The sequence below is a fragment of the Papio anubis genome, chromosome 13, assembly GCF_008728515.1.
Source record: "Papio anubis isolate 15944 chromosome 13, Panubis1.0, whole genome shotgun sequence".
In the NCBI taxonomy this organism is placed as follows: domain Eukaryota; kingdom Metazoa; phylum Chordata; class Mammalia; order Primates; family Cercopithecidae; genus Papio; species Papio anubis.
In genome coordinates, this window is record NC_044988.1 from 105,164,644 (window position 1) to 105,181,343 (window position 16,700).

The following is a 16,700-nucleotide window of genomic DNA, read 5'->3' on the forward strand; positions in this document are numbered from 1 at the left end:
CGGGCTGGGTGGAGACCCCCCGAGCACCAGGTGGGCACTGGGGAGACGAGGCCACAGGCACCACAGTGGGGCTGCTGGGCAGGGGCTGCCCGGCCCACGTCCACTCCAGGGTCCCCTCTGCCCTCCCGCAGCTATCTCATCCGCTCCGACCCCCTGGCTCACGTGGCCAGCAGCTCCGAGAGCCGGAAGAGCAGCTGCAGCCACAAGCTATCGTCCTGCAACCCGGAGACTCGCGATGAGACGCAGCTCTGAGCCAGCCCTGCACGGAGCTCGGGCCCCCAAGCCCAGAGCTTGGTGGGTCCTCAGGAAGGACGTGGAGGAGCGTGTGAGGACACAGTGGCACTAGCGTGACCCTGGGGATGCCACACTCTGCTCACCGTGGCTCCTGGGACTCCACCCTGGAAAGGAGCGCCTCGTGCGGGGGGAGGGCCAGCTCACCCTCGGGTACCTGCAGGCTAGTGAGGAGAGTTTTTTTAACCTATTTTTACAGACCGATGCAGTCCACGTCTCTTTACACAGATGTACCGTAACTCGTGACCAGGGCTGGCTGGGAGGGCAACGCGGGGACCAGACGCCCCACAGGGCCGAGCCCAGGCTGTCCTGGAGGGTGGGGCTGGCTGGGGTGCATGGGGAGGGGAAGAGAACCCAGGAGCCTTGCGTGGGCCACACCCAACTCAGAGCCAGCCTGAGCTTTCATGGCCAAGTGGCCTCACTTCCTTCCAGCCAAGGCCTGGGGCCCGGGGCTGCCGTGCTGCACTCTGTGGGGCCGGTGAGGGGCACCCTCTGCTCTTTGCTGTCCTGAGTCCCTTCTGGAAGTCAGAAGCAGCAAAGGGCCCGGGGAAGCCGGGCGTGTGTGAGGGGTGCATCCCCAGGTGCCCCAGAGGGCCCTGTTGCCAAGGACCTTTCTGAAGGTCACGAGCAGAAACGGAAGACGCCATTTCCTCTACTTCACACTGAACTTTCCCGGCCACGGCGTCTGGGCGGCGTTTGGGTGGAAGATGGTGCATTTCCACGGACCGTTTTACACTTACCTTTTAAAGCAAAGCCTCGTTTTCTAAACCCCTGACTTGTGAAGCACAATTCAGCCTCCGGGCTGGGCCATGTGGAGGGGAGAGGACCTTCTTAGCAAGGCGAGATCCCGGGCGGCGGCTGACATCGGGAGCGTCGCCCTGCGTCCTTTGCTGCTGGTTCCTTACTGGTTGGTACGGTCAGTGCTGGAACCTTCTATTAAACGGATGCATTCTGGAGGCATGAAGTTACAAGTTGCCCCGCTCGTGGTTCCAAGGCTCTCACCCCTTCCAGCCACCCCATTTTAAGGGTTAGAAACACCTGCTGGGGTCCCCACCCCAACCCCACAGGCAAGCTCCCATTCCCCAGGCACACCAGGATAGTCCTTCCAAAACTCGGGAACCAAATTGTATTTGGCTACTGGTGACTGAATCCTGGTAGCCAGGAAACCCGTCTGGTGGTGGGGGTCCCAGAGTCCAGGAGGGCTCTCTGGTGAGCTGCCCATCAGCCTCACCCCTGCAGCCAGGCGTGTCCCTGGGGTGGGTACAGAGACCCCAGGCGCTGCCCACAGTGGCACAGAACTCATCTGAGGTCAGCAGCTGCTGGGGATCCCCTACACTGGGGGTCAGGGCTGCCCCAGGCAGGGATGTGTGTGTACCTCACCACGTTCATTTCAGGGTACCCCAAGAGACTGAGGTGCAGCCCCTCCCCGGTGTCAGGGCAAACAGCACAGCTGCTAGAGGGGCCGGCCCTGGCCACACGACTAGCTAGTCCCTTACTCCTGGCCTGCCTGGAACCCTCCTGCTCAGAAGGTGCCCACTAGCCCTCGGTGGGGGACAGAGCCAGATATGGGTGGTCAGGAAGAGGCTGTGTGGATTCAGGGGGCCAGACAGTCCCGGGACCTTGATGGAGTGGCAGGGGTTGATGTTGGGCTAGAGTGGCCAGAGCCTGTCCCAGCAGGGCTGGGGTCTATCAGGTTCCCGGGATCCAACCAGCGGGCATGCCCTGCCCTGCCCTGCCCTGCAGTCACCCTGCAGCAGGCAGGTCCAAGCCTGCCTCACCTGGGCGGCTTCTCGTGTCACCCACACCCTGGCCCCCAGGCAACAGGGGCTGCACAGCCCCTGCAGGGAGGAGAGGGGAGAAAAAAGCCGGCCTGGCGGCTGGGATGGGAGGGCCACAGCCCCAGTGGTGGCGGGGGAAGCTATAGCTCCTGGAACCCCACACTGGGAAGAGCTGGCCTCTAGGAGGCACCATGGGGGAGTCACATGACTTGCTGGGGATTGACTTGCGATGTGGACGGTGTTCCTGGAGTCCCTTGTGGCCACTCCACCACCGGGAGGCTGGGAGGCCTCTTGGCCTTTGAGCCTCTCTCCACGGGTGAGTGGAGTCCCCCAAAGAGGGCTGGGGGCTTGCTGCCCAGGCGGGGCTGGGTGGGCACTTTGGGGCTCGGAGAACATCAGTGGTCCGTTCCCTCCCGCACGTCGGCGGCAAGTGGCAGCATGTTCACAATCTCCAGTAGCGAGGCCACTTCAGGTCCAGCCCTGGACATCCGAGGAGGCGGCGGGCAGTCCCTGCTCCTTCACTAACCGCAGAGGATGCCAGGCCCGAGGCCCCCTGCTCTGCCCGGAGCTCATGCGGGCAGCCATGGACACAGGTGGCACCCAGCGCCCAGCGGCCTGTGAATCCTCCCATGGGCAAGGCTGGGAGCCAGGGGCTGGAACCAGGCAGGTCCATGACTGTGAGATGCCAGCTGCCAGCCCAATAAAAGCTGCCTGAAGCATCTGGAACCTTCTGTGCTCTCCTTGGCCTCCATGTTCTTCATCTGCGGGTTTAGGGAGTACCTGGGGCACCTCTCTGCTTGTCCCGAGCCCACTCACCATCAGCCCCGGCTGGCACAGTCAGACATCAGGAAGGTGGGTCCCTGGTCCCCCAGCCGTCCTCGTCCACCGTCACTTCTCCCAGCCTCATGTCCGGCTGACCCATCAAAGGTCCCCCTGCAAAGCCTACAGCAAGTGAAGCAGGATCTGAGCAAAGGTTGAGGAATTGAATTCCCTAAGTCATCACTGCCTAGAATGAGCTAAAAGAATTTGTTTTAATGCTTTACGGTAGAATTATTTGAAACACACAAAATTAGTGAGAAACCTGCTATTTTCCTTATTCCTTTTGTTTGTTTGTTTTAATTTTCCTTATTCCTCATCCATCTAAAAATAACCTGTTTGGGCAGGGCGCGGTGTCTCATGCCTGTAATCCCAGCACTTTGGGAGGCCAAGGCAGGTGGACTGCTTGAGCCCAGGAGTTTAAGATCAGTGTGGGCAGCCGGGCGCGGTGGCTCACGCCTGTAATCCCAGCACTTTGGGAGGCTGAGGCGGGCAGATCACGAAGTCAGGAGATCGAGACCATCCTGGCTAACATGGTGAAACCCTGTCTCTACTAAAAATACAAAAAAATTAGCCAAGCATGGTGGCAGGCGCCTGTGGTCCCAGCTACTCGGGAGGCTGAGGCAGGAGAATGGCATGAACCTGGGAAGCAGAGCTTGCAGTGAGCCAAGGTTGCACCACTGCACTCCAGCCTGGGCGACAGAGTGCGGCTCCATCTCAAAAAAATAAAAAAAGATCAGCATGGGCAACATGACGAAGCCCTGACTCTATCAAAAAATACAAAAAAAAAAAAAAAAAATTAGCTAGACGTGGTGGCATGTGCGTATAGCCCTAGGTACCCAGGAGGCTGAGGAAAGAGGATCACCTGAGCTGGGGAGGCTGAGGCTGCAGTGAGCTGAGACTGCACCACTGCACTCCAGCCTGGGCGGCAGAGTGAGACCCTATCTCAAACAAAAAAAGAAAAAAATGAAAAGAAAACTGCTCAAAATCAGAATACTAACAGTGTATTGGGTGACTCTCGCTTACGGGTGAGTGAAATATAAGAGCAACATTAAAAGGGACAGGCGGGAGGAAGCGGGGGTCATCAGTTACAAGTTACCATGTGACCTGAGAAGCAACACAGTGTAACTTACAGGTGGATTTGGATTAGCTGCAAACTCTACAGCAACCACTAAAATATATATACTTATTTTTGTTTTTTTCTCTATCTGAAAGTGTAATTGATATGCTACAAAAGAAAAGACTATGGAATCATATAAAATGCTTAACTGAAACCAGAGAAAGCAGAAAACAAAGGGAGATAGAAACTAAGACCAAGGGCAACAAATAGAAAAACAGTTACGAATGTGGCAGATGTTAATCCCACGAAACCCATTATCACATTACATGGCAATGCATTGGTCTAAATATACCAATTAAAAGACAGAGACTGGCCAGGCACGGTGGCTCACACCTGTAATCCCAGCACTTTGGGAGGCTGAGGTAGGTGGATCACCTGAGGTCAGGAGTTTGAGACCAGCCAGGCCAACATGGTGAAACCCAACTCTACTAAAAATACAAAAATTAGCTGGGCGTGGTGGCGGGCACCAGTAATCCCAGCTACTCGGGAGGCCGAGGCACAAGAATCACTTGAACCTGGGAGGAGAAGGCTGCAGTGAGCCGAGATCGTGCCACCGCGCTCCAGCCTGGGCGACAGAGCAAGACTTCGTCTCAAAAAAAAAAAAGATGGAGACTGATAGTGGATTTGTTAAGTCCCCAAGTTATGGAGAGTCACATGACCAGCACATCAGCCCAGCTTCAGCAGTCCTCAGCCCTGTCCTCCTCCACCTCACGCACACACCTCAGGCCTGGATGTGTGTCCAGGCTGGAGGGCTTTAAAGAGACCCCTCGGTGGCCCATGGTTTTACAGCAGGCAGTGTGGCCAGCCAGCTCCCCGCAGCCCCAGCTCCTGGAGGGCCCCTGGGGACAGGAAGGTGTCCCGCTCAGCAAACAGATGCTCTCTGTTGGAGAGGTCCAACCTGGTCAGGTGCGCAGGCTGCAAAAGGCACCCACGGCAGGTGGCACAGCTGGTTGGAAGCCAGGAAGAGCTCCTCCAGGCAGGTACCTGCTGGAAGGTGCCAGGTGACAGGTGATGTAGTTGCCCGAGGGCGCATGTACCTCATTCGGTGGGAAAACTGAGGCACGGCCCCTTCATGGCCATGCCGCCAGCCAGGTATCCAGGCATTGCCTACCATGATCAGCCCCTGCAGTGACCCCAGGTCCCAGAAAGCTGCCGTCTCCGCCCCACAGCTGCCTGGATGGTTGTGTGTGAGGGCCAGGCTCCAGAGGCCACCACCTTGCCTGCGTGGAAGGTCCAGAGGACCTGTGAGGAGCACTGAGGCACGGCCACTGCAGAGCAAGGGCTTCTCTGTGAGCAGAGGAGTCAGGCAGGACCGAGGACAGAGGACACTCAGAGAGCAGCCGGCCCAGCCCCTCCACTTGCCCTGGCATTCCTGAAAGCAAGCTGCAGGGGGGCCACAGGGCACCAGGGGCAGTCCCACGGAGCCCCCAACTCACACACTCTGTCTACTGCTGTGACTCCCAGCCCGCCCCAGAGGACAGCAGCCAGGAGCCCTCCTGACCTCCGAGGAGCCCAGATCCCCGGGGGACTGACAGCGGCTTGGCCTCCTGTCTGCTGAGCACTGCCAAGCCTCAGCCCCAACGGCGGAGCTCTGCACTCTCCCAGGATGCCAGCTCCCATCCAGCTGTTCCTGGGCCACTGCCCTCAGCTCAGCCCGCCCTCTGGCACCACCTCCACACGTGAGCTCACGCTCTCTTTCTCTTCCCCTCTGAGTAGCTGAGCTTCTCCAGCCTTCCCCACGTGCTGTCCTCTCTTCCTCACCCCACTCCCAGCACTCCCCAAAACGCACCCTGAGTCAGGCTGACTCCTGGCCACTGAACCCGAAGGGTGCTGCTGGTTCTCACCTCACGTGACCTCCACGGGACACTCACCCCACCCGCCCTCCGCAGAGTCTGTCTTGGTGCTCCTGACTGTCCTCACGCGGCCCCAGACTACTGAGGTTTGCCGGTGCTGACCCGTCTACCAGCCCCTCCAGAAGTCCAGTCCCACTCAAGCCTGGAAACTCATCAGCCCACTCCACACTCCAAGTGGCTGTCCTGGGGGCACCTCCACTCCCCGTGTCCAAGCCGATCTGTCTGTCACACCCTCGAGACCCCATGTCCTCCTCGGTGTCCCCCACCCACACCCTGAGGCCACCCGCTGTCTCTCACACAGGCACTAGGGGGTGCCTCTGCCCTCTGTTCTCTGCTCCCCAAGCAGCCTCTGCCCTCCCCGGCATTGCCCCAGCCGGGAAACCCACCCCTTCCTGTGCCTTGGGCCCTCTGTCTGTTCTCTGTAACCAGAGCTGACCTTCGTCTACCCTGCCACTGTCTAAAATCCTGGGGTGCATGACGATACAGTCCTAAACTCTGACAGTGGCTGTGAGTTCCTCCTGGGGTGGGCCCTGGGGGCTTGGCCACAGCCCCTGGCACCCAGGATGTTCATCAAAGACACTGATGGCTGCTTGGGACCAGGCTTTCTTTCAGGCATGCGTCAAACATGGCCACCCCTGGAAGGCCCTGGGAACAGCCTGACCCTGGCCATGCTCCGATCTCCATCCCCACAGGAGCTGTCCAGGGCAGGCCCTGCCCTGTCCCTCGGTTCTTTGCTGCAGCCAAGACCGGCCCTGCAGAGCACTGCGTGCTGCAGGCAGGACACGTTTGCAGGAAGCAGCCCATGGTAGCACCTCCACACACCAAAACACCAGCTCTGCGCTGCAGCCTCCAGTACCACCTGCCCAGGCAGCATGCATTGTCCCCACCTCCCACTGCCCTCCACCCACCCTGCTCGGGCCCTGCTGGGTGGTGGACAAGCCTGCCCGGTCTCAACCTCTTCTGAGGCTGTGCCTCCTCCTCCCTGAGGACACCCTCCTGCCTCCTCCTGCCCCTCTGGGGCCCGCACGCTCCAGTGCCTCGCCTCTAACTTCCATCCTTAAGTCGTGAGCCGCACCTCCTCTCTCCACCAGCCCTCCATAGTGCCACAGCCTCAGGGTCACATCTCTGTACTATCCATGAACTGCAACGCCCCCCAAATGCCGTGAATTAATGCAAGCCACCCCTGGCTGGGACCCCTGTCTCCAACCCTGCATCACACCCAAGAGCACACCCAGCCCTATTCCAGAACGAGTGAATGAATGAATGAGTGAATGAGTGAATGATGAGTGAATGAGTGAATGAATGAATGATGCGTGAATGAATGAGTGAATTAATGAATGAATGAGCAGAAGGACAAGTGAATGAACAGATAAGTGAGTGGAGGAGTGGGTGAGTGTATGGTCATTCTGCTCAAAATACAAAGTTCCAAAGGCCAGATGGCAGCTTGTGGCCAGGGTCCTTGACAGTGTGGCCCTGATTATTCCTTACAGTCTGGTCCTCCATCCCCCACCACCATCTCCCAGCCTGAGAAGGCCACCACTCTAGTAACAGAACAGTGAGCAGCAGGCACTGGCCGTGATTCCCAAGCCACCTGCCTGCAGCCACCTCCCTTGGGTGGCAGCTGCCGTGGTCCTGCTCAGTCCACCATCATGTTGCCACTTGGCCACCCAACTGGCCCAGACTTCCACGGATGGTGCTTGCAGTAGGACTCGCGGGTCACAAGATGGCAGTAGGACTCGCGGGTCACTTAGCCCAGAAGGCACACCCACTGCCCTGACCATCAGTCCTGGGACTTCCCATTCCTGCATCCTTCCACAACCAAACACCTGCCCAGACCAGCTCCTCTGACCTCCTGTGTCCTGCAGCGATGGAGGCAGAGGATGAGAAGTCACAGACAGGCAGTACCCACACAGAAGCTGGGCCCTCAGGGAGAATGCCCAGTCACTTCCAGCCACCCGCTCAGCTTCCACTTGCTGCTTGGTCCATCGACAGCTCTCCCTTCCTGCGCGTGTCAGTAGCAAAGCCTCACTTTACCACACAGTCCTACTGTCCCATCCCCTCACTTCCCCCACGACCTTTATCCCTCTGAGCACTCGCAGGGGATTCACTCTGCCCGGTCCTGGCAGCTCAGTTCTCCTAAGGTTCACGCAGGAGGCCCCTGAATGGTCATCACCCCAGGACATGGCCCCGGGGACCTCGGGTCAGCTCAGTTCTCCATTTCTCACTCATAGTTCTCAGGAACGACTGCAGCCTGTGCTGGGAGTGCCACATCCTCAGATGGGAGGGGCTGGCTGGACAGTCCCCCTGGAAGCAGGACATCCTTCCAGGCTTTAGCCCAGTGAATAACGTCACCCTGGGGCATAAAACCCAGGGCGGCTGCTTTTGGGGGCTGTTCAGCTGCAGTGTAAGTGGGGCACACGCAGAGGAGACTCTGTCCTCCTCAGGCAGTTTTCCTGGGCCTGGGGGACAGGCTTGTGATGAGTCTGAGGCTTCTGTTGCCCTTTGCTGCCTGTCTATGAGTCATACGCCTGTTCATGCAGCTTGTGTGTGTGTTGGGGGGCGGTGTTCTATCTCACCACAATCAGACTAGTTGGTAATCAACACACAGCAAACCTGTTTTCCAATCCCCACCATACAGATGAGCAAACAAGGCACGGACAGATCTGTCACTGGGCCGGTGTCTAGCTGCAGAGGGAACCGACGTTCAGTCCACGCTCACCACCTGCCGTGAGCCAGTGGGCCCTCCGCTGTCACCCTGCCAGGAGCCCCTCAGGAGCCTGAGCTCCTCAGCATCACACACTCCTTGGCTTCTGCGAAGACTTCTTCATCACCTCCCAACCAACCCTGGTCAATTCTTTGGGTCTGGAAAAGGTCCTGCCCAGTCCACCTGCCTGACCTTCCTCCACCAGCCTGCAAAGCTCAGACACACCAGGCCGCGTGCTCAGCGCCGCACGTCCAGCCCACAGCACCTCACTCCACGGGTGCTTCCAGTACACACTTAGGGATGACCAGGAGAAACGCAGACTTGCCACGTGCCGCGGACCCAGGGACGTGATGCCCCAAGTCCTGGGGAAGTGAGGCAAGGGCACTGGCCTTTGTGACTCCTTCCATCTCTAGAAATCACATTATAAAATTATTAAAATGACTGACAAGAGTCGCCGGCACCCACTTCATTATTTTGCTTCGTGACTAACATAGGCAACTCTATTCCTTGGATGGCTTTCAAATATTTCACTTTTTTTTTTTTGAGACTGGGTTTAGCTGTGTCGCCCAGACGGAAGTGCAGTGGTGGAGTCACAGCTCCCTACAGCCTCAACCTGCTGGGCTTGAAAGATCCTTTTACCTCAGCCTCCCGAGTAGCTGGGACGACAGGTTAAGTGCCACCAAGCCCGGCTAATTTTTGTATTTTTGGTACAGATGTGGTTTCGCCATGTTGCCCAGACTGGTCTCCAATTCCTGGGCTCAAGCAATCCTCCCACCTCAGTCTCTCAAAGTGCTGGGATTACAGGTCGAATATTTCATAATAAAAAACAGAAATCCCGCGAGGTCCACCTACCTTTGGCAATGTTGCTCTCCAAGCAGGGGACGTGCTGCCTACACGCGACCTCAACGGTGTCCCTCAAAACCACAGGTGGACGTCCTATCCCTGGTGACGTCTGTTATGGGCTGAACGGTGTCCCCCAAACCCACAGGTGGACGTCCATTCCCTGAGGATGTCAGAATGTGATTGTCTTTGGAGACAGGGCCTTTAAAGAGATAATTAAGTTAAAAAGAGGCCACCGGAGTGGACCCTAATCCAATCTGACTGGTGTCCTTATAAGAAGAAGAAATTAGGCCGGGCACGGTGGCTCACGCCTGTAATCCCAACACTTTGGGAGGCCGAGGCGGGTGAATCACGAGGTCAGGAGATCGAGACCATCCTGGCTAATATGGTGAAACCCCGTCTCTACTAAAAATACAAAAAATTAGCCGGGCGTGGTGGTGGGCACCTGTAGTCCCAGCTACTCGGGAGGCTGAGGCAGGAGAATGGCGTGAACCTGGGGGACGGAGCTTGCAGTGAGCCAAGATCGCGCCACTCACGCCAGCCTGGGCGACAGAGTGAGACTCCGTCTCAAAAACAAACAAAAACAAACAAAAAAGCAAAAAAACTATTAGACCTCTACGGGAAAAATTATCAAGCTTCAAGAGTTAAATAATGAAGCCGCACCAAGTTCATGGATCAAGGACCCAAAACGATAAAGATGTCAAATCTCTCTAACTTCAAGGCAATCCCAAACCAAATCTTAATTACTCAGGGTCGGGGAGGGGAGGCTGGAGGTAGAACCTGACATGCCAAGGGCCAAGAATATCCAAAACACTCCTAGTGGAAGCAGCTGGTTTACCGGAGAGCGAGTCTCATTATCAAGCGACAGGAATCCGGACCCTGCCTGTGTGTTGCACAGATAGACGAGTAGACTGATTCGCTTCCTGTTGCTCCTGTGACAAACGTAGTTGACTTCAAACACCACAAACTTAACAGCTCTGTAGACCAGGAGTCCAACAAATAGCTGAGTTGAGATCCAGGTTATCAGCAGAGCTTCCAGCTTTCTGGAGACTCTCCAGAGAATCTAGAAGCCTTTCCAGCTTCTAGAGGGCATCTGCATTCCTTGGCTCACAGCCCCTCCCTCCATCTGGAAAACCAGCAATCTGCAGCTCTGTGCTCTCTTCCGTGCGCCCGGTCTTGCTCTGTCCTCTGCACCCGTCCCACACTTGAGACACCCTTGTGATGACACGGGACTCCCCTAACAGTCTAGGCTGATCTCCCATCTCAAGATCATCTGATTAGCAACCTGAAATCCATCTTCAACTTTTTTTTTTTTTTTTTTTTTTTTTGAGACGGAGTCTCGCTCTGTCGCCCAGGCTGGAGTGCAGTGGCCGGATCTCAGCTCACTGCAAGCTCCGCCTCCCGGGTTCACGCCATTCTCCTGCCTCAGCCACCCGAGTAGCTGGGACTACAGGCGCCCACCACCTCGCCCGGCTAGTTTTTTGTATTTTTTAGTAGAGACGGGGTTTCACCGTGTTAGCCAGGATGGTCTCGATCTCCTGACCTCGTGATCCTCCCGTCTCGGCCTCTCAAAGTGCTGGGATTACAGGCTTGAGCCACCACACCCAGCCCATCTTCAACTTTGATTCCCCTTCCCTGTGTAACAAAACACCCAGAGGTCAGAATATGGACAACTCTGAGGGTGCAGGGAGAGCACTGCTCTGCTCACCAGAGACCAATGGACTTGAAGTACAGAAACAAAACCACAGCAAAACTGGCACTGCCAAACAGTGGAGGAGGGATGGCGTATCCAAGAAGTGGCTCTGGGATCATTAGATACCCTCATAGAAAACAAATTATATGGACTTCCACCTCATTCACAAGCCCGATAAAAGCCAAATCTAGGTGCGTAATAATAGGCTGAAATACAAAACCCAAAGGAAAAAAGAAAAAGGTTTAGAAGGTAGTTTCAAAAATACCTTCATGACTCCACGGTAGGGAAAGAATTCTTTTTTTTTTTTTCTTCTCTGACAGGCAGTCTCAATCTGTCGCCGAGGCTGGAGTGCTGTGGCACTGTGTCAGCTCACTGCAACTTCCGTCTCCTGGGTTCAAGCGATTCTCCTGCCTCAACCTCCTGAGTAGCTGGGATTACAGGCGCCCACCACCACGCCCGGCTAGTTTTTATATTTTTAGTAGAGATGAGGTTTCACCATGTTGACCAGGCCGGTGGTCTTGAACTCCTGACCTCAGATGATCCACCTGCCTCGGCCTCCCAAAGTGCTGGGATTACAGGCGTGAGCCACTGTGCCAGGCCTAGATTTCTTTTTTTCTTTCTTTTTTTGAGACAGAGTCTTGCTCTGTTGCCCATGCTGGAGTGCAGTAGCATGATCTCGGCTCACTGCAAGCTCCGCCTCCCGGGTTCACGCCATTCTCCTGCCTCAGCCTCCCAGGTAGCTGGGACTACAGGTGCCCACCACCATGCCCGGCTAAGTTTTTGTATTTTTAGTAAAGATGGGGTTTCACCGCATTAGCCAGGATGGTCTCGATCTCCTGACCTCGTGATCCGCCCGCCTCGGCCTCCCAAAGTCCTGGGATTACAGGCGTGAGCCACCGCGCCCGGCCTAGATTTCTTAAACTCTAATAAGAACATTGACAATCTGGCCACATAATCTTAAAAACTTCTGTGTATCACAAACAAAAAAATTGAAGAGCCACAGAATAGAAGATACTTACACCTTCTGTATATTGTCTTTCAAAAATTTATCTTCTGTAAATTAATTAGGAAAAGATGACTCAGGAGAAAAACAGAAAAGCTTGTACAGACGTTTCACAGGAGGAAACTCCATGACCATAAAAAGATGTAAATAGGCTCAACTTCTGTTGCCATCAAGAAACTGCCAATCGACCAGGCGCGGTGGCTCAGGCCTGTAATCCCAGCACTTTGGGAGGCCGAGGTGGGTGGATCACGAGGTCAGGAGTTTGAGGCCAGCCCAGCCAACATGGAGAAACCCCGTCTCTACTAAAAATACAAAAATTAGCTGGGCGTGGTGGCGGGCACCTGTAATCCCAGCTACTCAGGAGGCTGAGGCAGGAGAATCGCTTGAACCCAGGAAGCAGAGGTTTCAGTGAGCTGAGATTGCACCACTGCGCTCCAGCCTGGGTGACAGAGCGAGACTTCGCCTTTAAAAAAAAAAAAAAAAAATGCCAAAGACACCAGGCGGCGTGTGGTGTATCTCAAACGTCAACACCACACAGAGGAGCCCCAGCTTGGCACGTCCGCTGCTCACAAAAGGAGAGGTGCCCTGTCATCTTGATCGCTGAAAGAAGTTCTACGAATCAATAGGGAAAAAAGCCCACCCAATTAAAGCAACCTCATTAAAAGTGGGCCAAGGAAATGAATGGAAATCTCCTAGAAGCAGCAGCGTATTAAGCCCATCCCTATTTGAAAAAACAAGTCAACCTCCCCAGTGCCCGGGAAAGGAACAGACAAAGCAGTGACAACCCACACCACACCCACCAGTCCAGGAAAGTCCAATCCTGGGGCCTCGAGAATCCCACACTAGCCCAGCACATCCCAGCCCCCAGCCAGCGCTCCCAGGACCTGGGCTCAGGGCTGGAGACAGGCTTGGCAGAGCCGTGGTGGTGCCAGGAGGGGCCTGGGACAGGGCATGCTCTGGGCAGATCCTCCCCCACCTGCCGAGACCCGAGCACGTCCAGGCTTGCTTCATGAGCCACGCGGGGAGGATCCCGAGTCATCCTCAGGCCCTGGACTCCACCCCAGCTGGGCAAACAGCTCCTCTCCTCCTTCCACTTTCTCAAATGGCCACTCCCATGAGCTCCACTGAGGCCCAGACGTACACCCCCACCGGTGCTGTATACACTTCAACATCTTTGAAAGCAGAGCATCTTAACATCAACAACGTGGCATAGTTTCATGGGCAGCATTTCTTTCCTGGTGACACAAAATCATGATGCATCTTAAAATGAAGGACATCTTAGATTCCGTGAAATACGAAGTTGTCACTGGACGCTGCTATCCTCATCTGCCTGTGCACTGGCTGGCCCATAAGCTCCAGGAGGGCAGGTTGGTAAGCACTGGTGCAGGTGCATCTGCTCACGCAGTGACGCAGTGGGGTGCACGGTGTGGAGACGGGTGTGTGGAGACGGGTGTTGCCATTCAGAGAGTCTGGAGACACCAACAGCCATGTGCTGTGGGGAAGGGGCAGGGCAGGGCAGCTTTTTGTTCTGTTCTCTCCTGTGCACTTCCGAACTGTTTGCACAGCTGATACTTTCAAGGAAAGCATATATATATATATATCTCAAGGGCTGTGTATGCAATCAATTCACTTCCAGTGCAGGGCAAGGATATTAACTCCAAAGGAGAGACTGCAGCCCAGAGCTTCCTGCAGGGCACCCACCTGGGTGTGTTCCGGGAAGAAAAGAGGCGCTGGCTCCCACCACAGCCCCAGCCAGGCTTGTGGGAAACCCCCCTCACCCCTTGCCTCGCACTTCAGAACGAGGCCTTTCCTTTGTACCGTAAATCTCCGAGGCTGACATGCTACTTCTGTAGGGCTTCTAAAACAAGATCTACATGACCAGCTTTTATTTGAAAGCATAGAAGTCAGCCCTGCAGCTTCTTAGTAAATAGAGGAAAACCCATTTGCTTCTGAATTCTCAGACAAAAAAGAAGATGCAGACCGGGCTTGGTGGCTCACGCCTGTAATCCCAGCACTTTGGGAGGCCGAGATGGGCGGATCACCTGAGGTCAGGAGTTCGAGACCAGCCTGGCCAACATGGTGAAACCCCGTCTCTACCAAAAATACAGAAATCAGTCAGGCGTGCTGGCGTGTGCCTGTAGTCACAGCTACTCGGAAGGCTGAGGCAGGAGAATCACTTGAACCTGGGAGGCGGAGGTTGTAGTGAGCTGAGATCGCGCCACTGCACTCCAGCCTGGGCGACAGAGTGAGAGTCCATCTCAAAAAGAAAAAAACAAAAAGCAGATCCATCTTCAAAACAATAAATGAACCCTCTACCACCCACTTGCCAGCTGGGTCCACACCTCGCCCAAGTGCTCTGCAGGGAGGGTGTGGCTGGTGCTGTCCCTAAGGGACGGAGTATGGGGAGGTGATCCTCAGCCTAACCGCCAATCGTCTGCTGTCGCCCCCCTCCCAGCACCAGATCGAAGTCTGCACACTCACAAGACTGCTCCACACACAACAGACTCCCAGGGACGAGGTGCCAAACACAAGAGTGTGTTCACAGGTGGCGTTTGTGACACGGTTGCTCTGCAGGAACTGCCAGCCTGGCACACTGTGGGCTCTGCCCTGTGTACCCCCTGTTCCTCGCTTGACGTAGCTCCTGTACCTGCCACACACACACACACACACACACACACACACACACACACACACTCCGCCCAAGCCTCCTCCTGAGGAAGTCAGCGGGAGGCTGACTGGAACAGCCCTCTCCAGTGTGCCCAGCCCAGGACTAGGACTCAACCACGAGGCTCAGGGTGCCGCCGCCTCATCCCATGTCTGGCCTGCTGTGTGCACCGGAGCCCTCCAGAGGGCGCTCCCGAGCCACTGGGCACTGGGCGTGCGCGCAGCCCACGGGCCCTCACTGCTCCTGGAAGGCAGGGCTTAGGCCGGGAGCCCCACGGTCTCCACCGTTCAGACACAGTCTTTGCACCAAAGGACTTGAAGTTTTGCAGCTTAGTTTAAAAACCCGATTTGTAGCCAAACTAGTCACATAAGTGGTGATCTCATTTCTTTTCTTTCCCTAACAGACAGGCCCACAGTTATTAAGGCTAATTTTATCTGACTACTCCGTGGCTACCATTCTTCCCTAAAAAATGTTCCCCCTTCCCTTGAGAACATGGTGGCATTCTTACAGCAAGCGGGCTTCCAGGCAGAGCCTCCACCAAGACCCGGGCCCAGGCCGGCATCCTCACCACGCACTGACTGTCCCGTGCGCCGGCCACTGGCACTTACCCAGCACCCGCAGGGAAGATGGCCCGGCCTCTGCCCACTGGCCCACGGCTGCTCTCTGACCCGAACTGCAAAGCTCAGGGTGGTCGCAACCTCCCCTTTGCCTTCCGCGGCCGCCACCACCACATCCTGTGGGCTGCACGGGACGCTGATGTACACAACACAGGCTTCCTCTGTTGGAGGAGCGAGGGCGGCGTCGCTGACCTCACCCCAACAGGAGGCTTCACCGGCCTTTACCAACACCTCCTGGTGCAGCCACCACGATCTAAGAGCCAAGCATAGCCCACCAAGGAAAAGGCCTCGCTGTCCCCGCGTCCCTCACCTGGCTGTGTGCCACCTGGGGCTACACTGTCCACCTCTGGCCCTTGAAGACTGTCACGGAAGAACGACAGCAAAAGTCATCCTCAAGGAAAATAAACATCAAATGCCCAGGTCTGCAACCGGCAGGTCTGCTCCAGGATCGAGCGTGCAGCCAGTCGGCAGTCGGGAGTGTCTTCCCCAGGAATGACAACGCTTGTGCCCCAGCAAGTTGATTTCCTGGGATGAGGAAACACTACCCAAGAAACAACGCGGCGACCTGCAAGCTGAACGAGAGTCCGACCTGAAGAAACATACACAGAAATGATGTCAATAATGGAACAGAAACCCGCGTGCCCACCAGAGGCCCAACACTCTGCCTCCACAGCACCTCCAAGGGGCCACAGGGACTGTCCAGCTTGTCAGTCAACCTTGCCAGGCCGACTTGTACTGGCAGTCAAATGTCTACTAAAACAGAGCAAAGATATGTATCGAGAAATACAATTTAGGAGCCAGATGTTACAGGGGGGAACTTTGGTGACAAATATTGGGAACCACTGATTTTAAAACCAGAACACGTACTTTGCCAAAAGTTTATTGGGCTGGATGCTGGGAATCTGCTTTTCTCTAAGTATGTTCTACTTTAAACTTTGAAAGAATAAGGATTGCATTGTAATGAAAACAAAAATTTACCACCTGGCATAAAAAGAAAAAAAAAAAAAAAAGGTGTCCTGGAAAAAATGGAAATTAGAGAGATTTATCAGCTCAACTAAAAAATCAGTTTTTAAAAAACCCAAGATGTATTTATTTATTTTTGAGACGGAGTCTCACTCTGTCACCCAGGCTGGAGTGTAGTGGCGCGATCTCAGCTCACTGCAAGCTCCGTCTCCCAGGTTCAAGCGATTCTCCTGCTGCTGGGACCACAGGCGCCCGCCACCGCACTCGGCTAATTTTTGTATTTTTAATGGAAGTGGGGTTTCACCCTTTTGGCCAGGCTGGTCTCAAACTCCTGACCTGTCAGGTAATCTTCCCACC

General features: G+C 55.5%; 1 protein-coding gene and 1 long non-coding RNA gene across 2 annotated transcripts in view; one reads left to right on the forward strand and one right to left on the reverse strand.

Moving 5' to 3' along the window:
* KCNT1 (potassium sodium-activated channel subfamily T member 1) overlaps positions 1-1,259 on the forward strand; it is a 56,341-nt gene extending 55,082 nt beyond the window's left edge. The window contains 1 exon segment of the mRNA XM_021927058.2: positions 132-1,259. Coding sequence (XP_021782750.2) covers positions 132-252 — 121 coding nt within the window. The 3' untranslated portion in view covers positions 253-1,259.
* LOC116270086 lies at positions 1,130-9,673 on the reverse strand. The gene is made up of 3 exons (XR_004178041.1): positions 9,415-9,673; positions 2,886-3,011; positions 1,130-1,242 (listed from the first exon to the last, which is right to left on the reverse strand). It is a non-coding gene; the product is annotated as an uncharacterized LOC116270086 (long non-coding RNA).
* Positions 9,674-16,700: the final 7,027 nt, after the last annotated feature.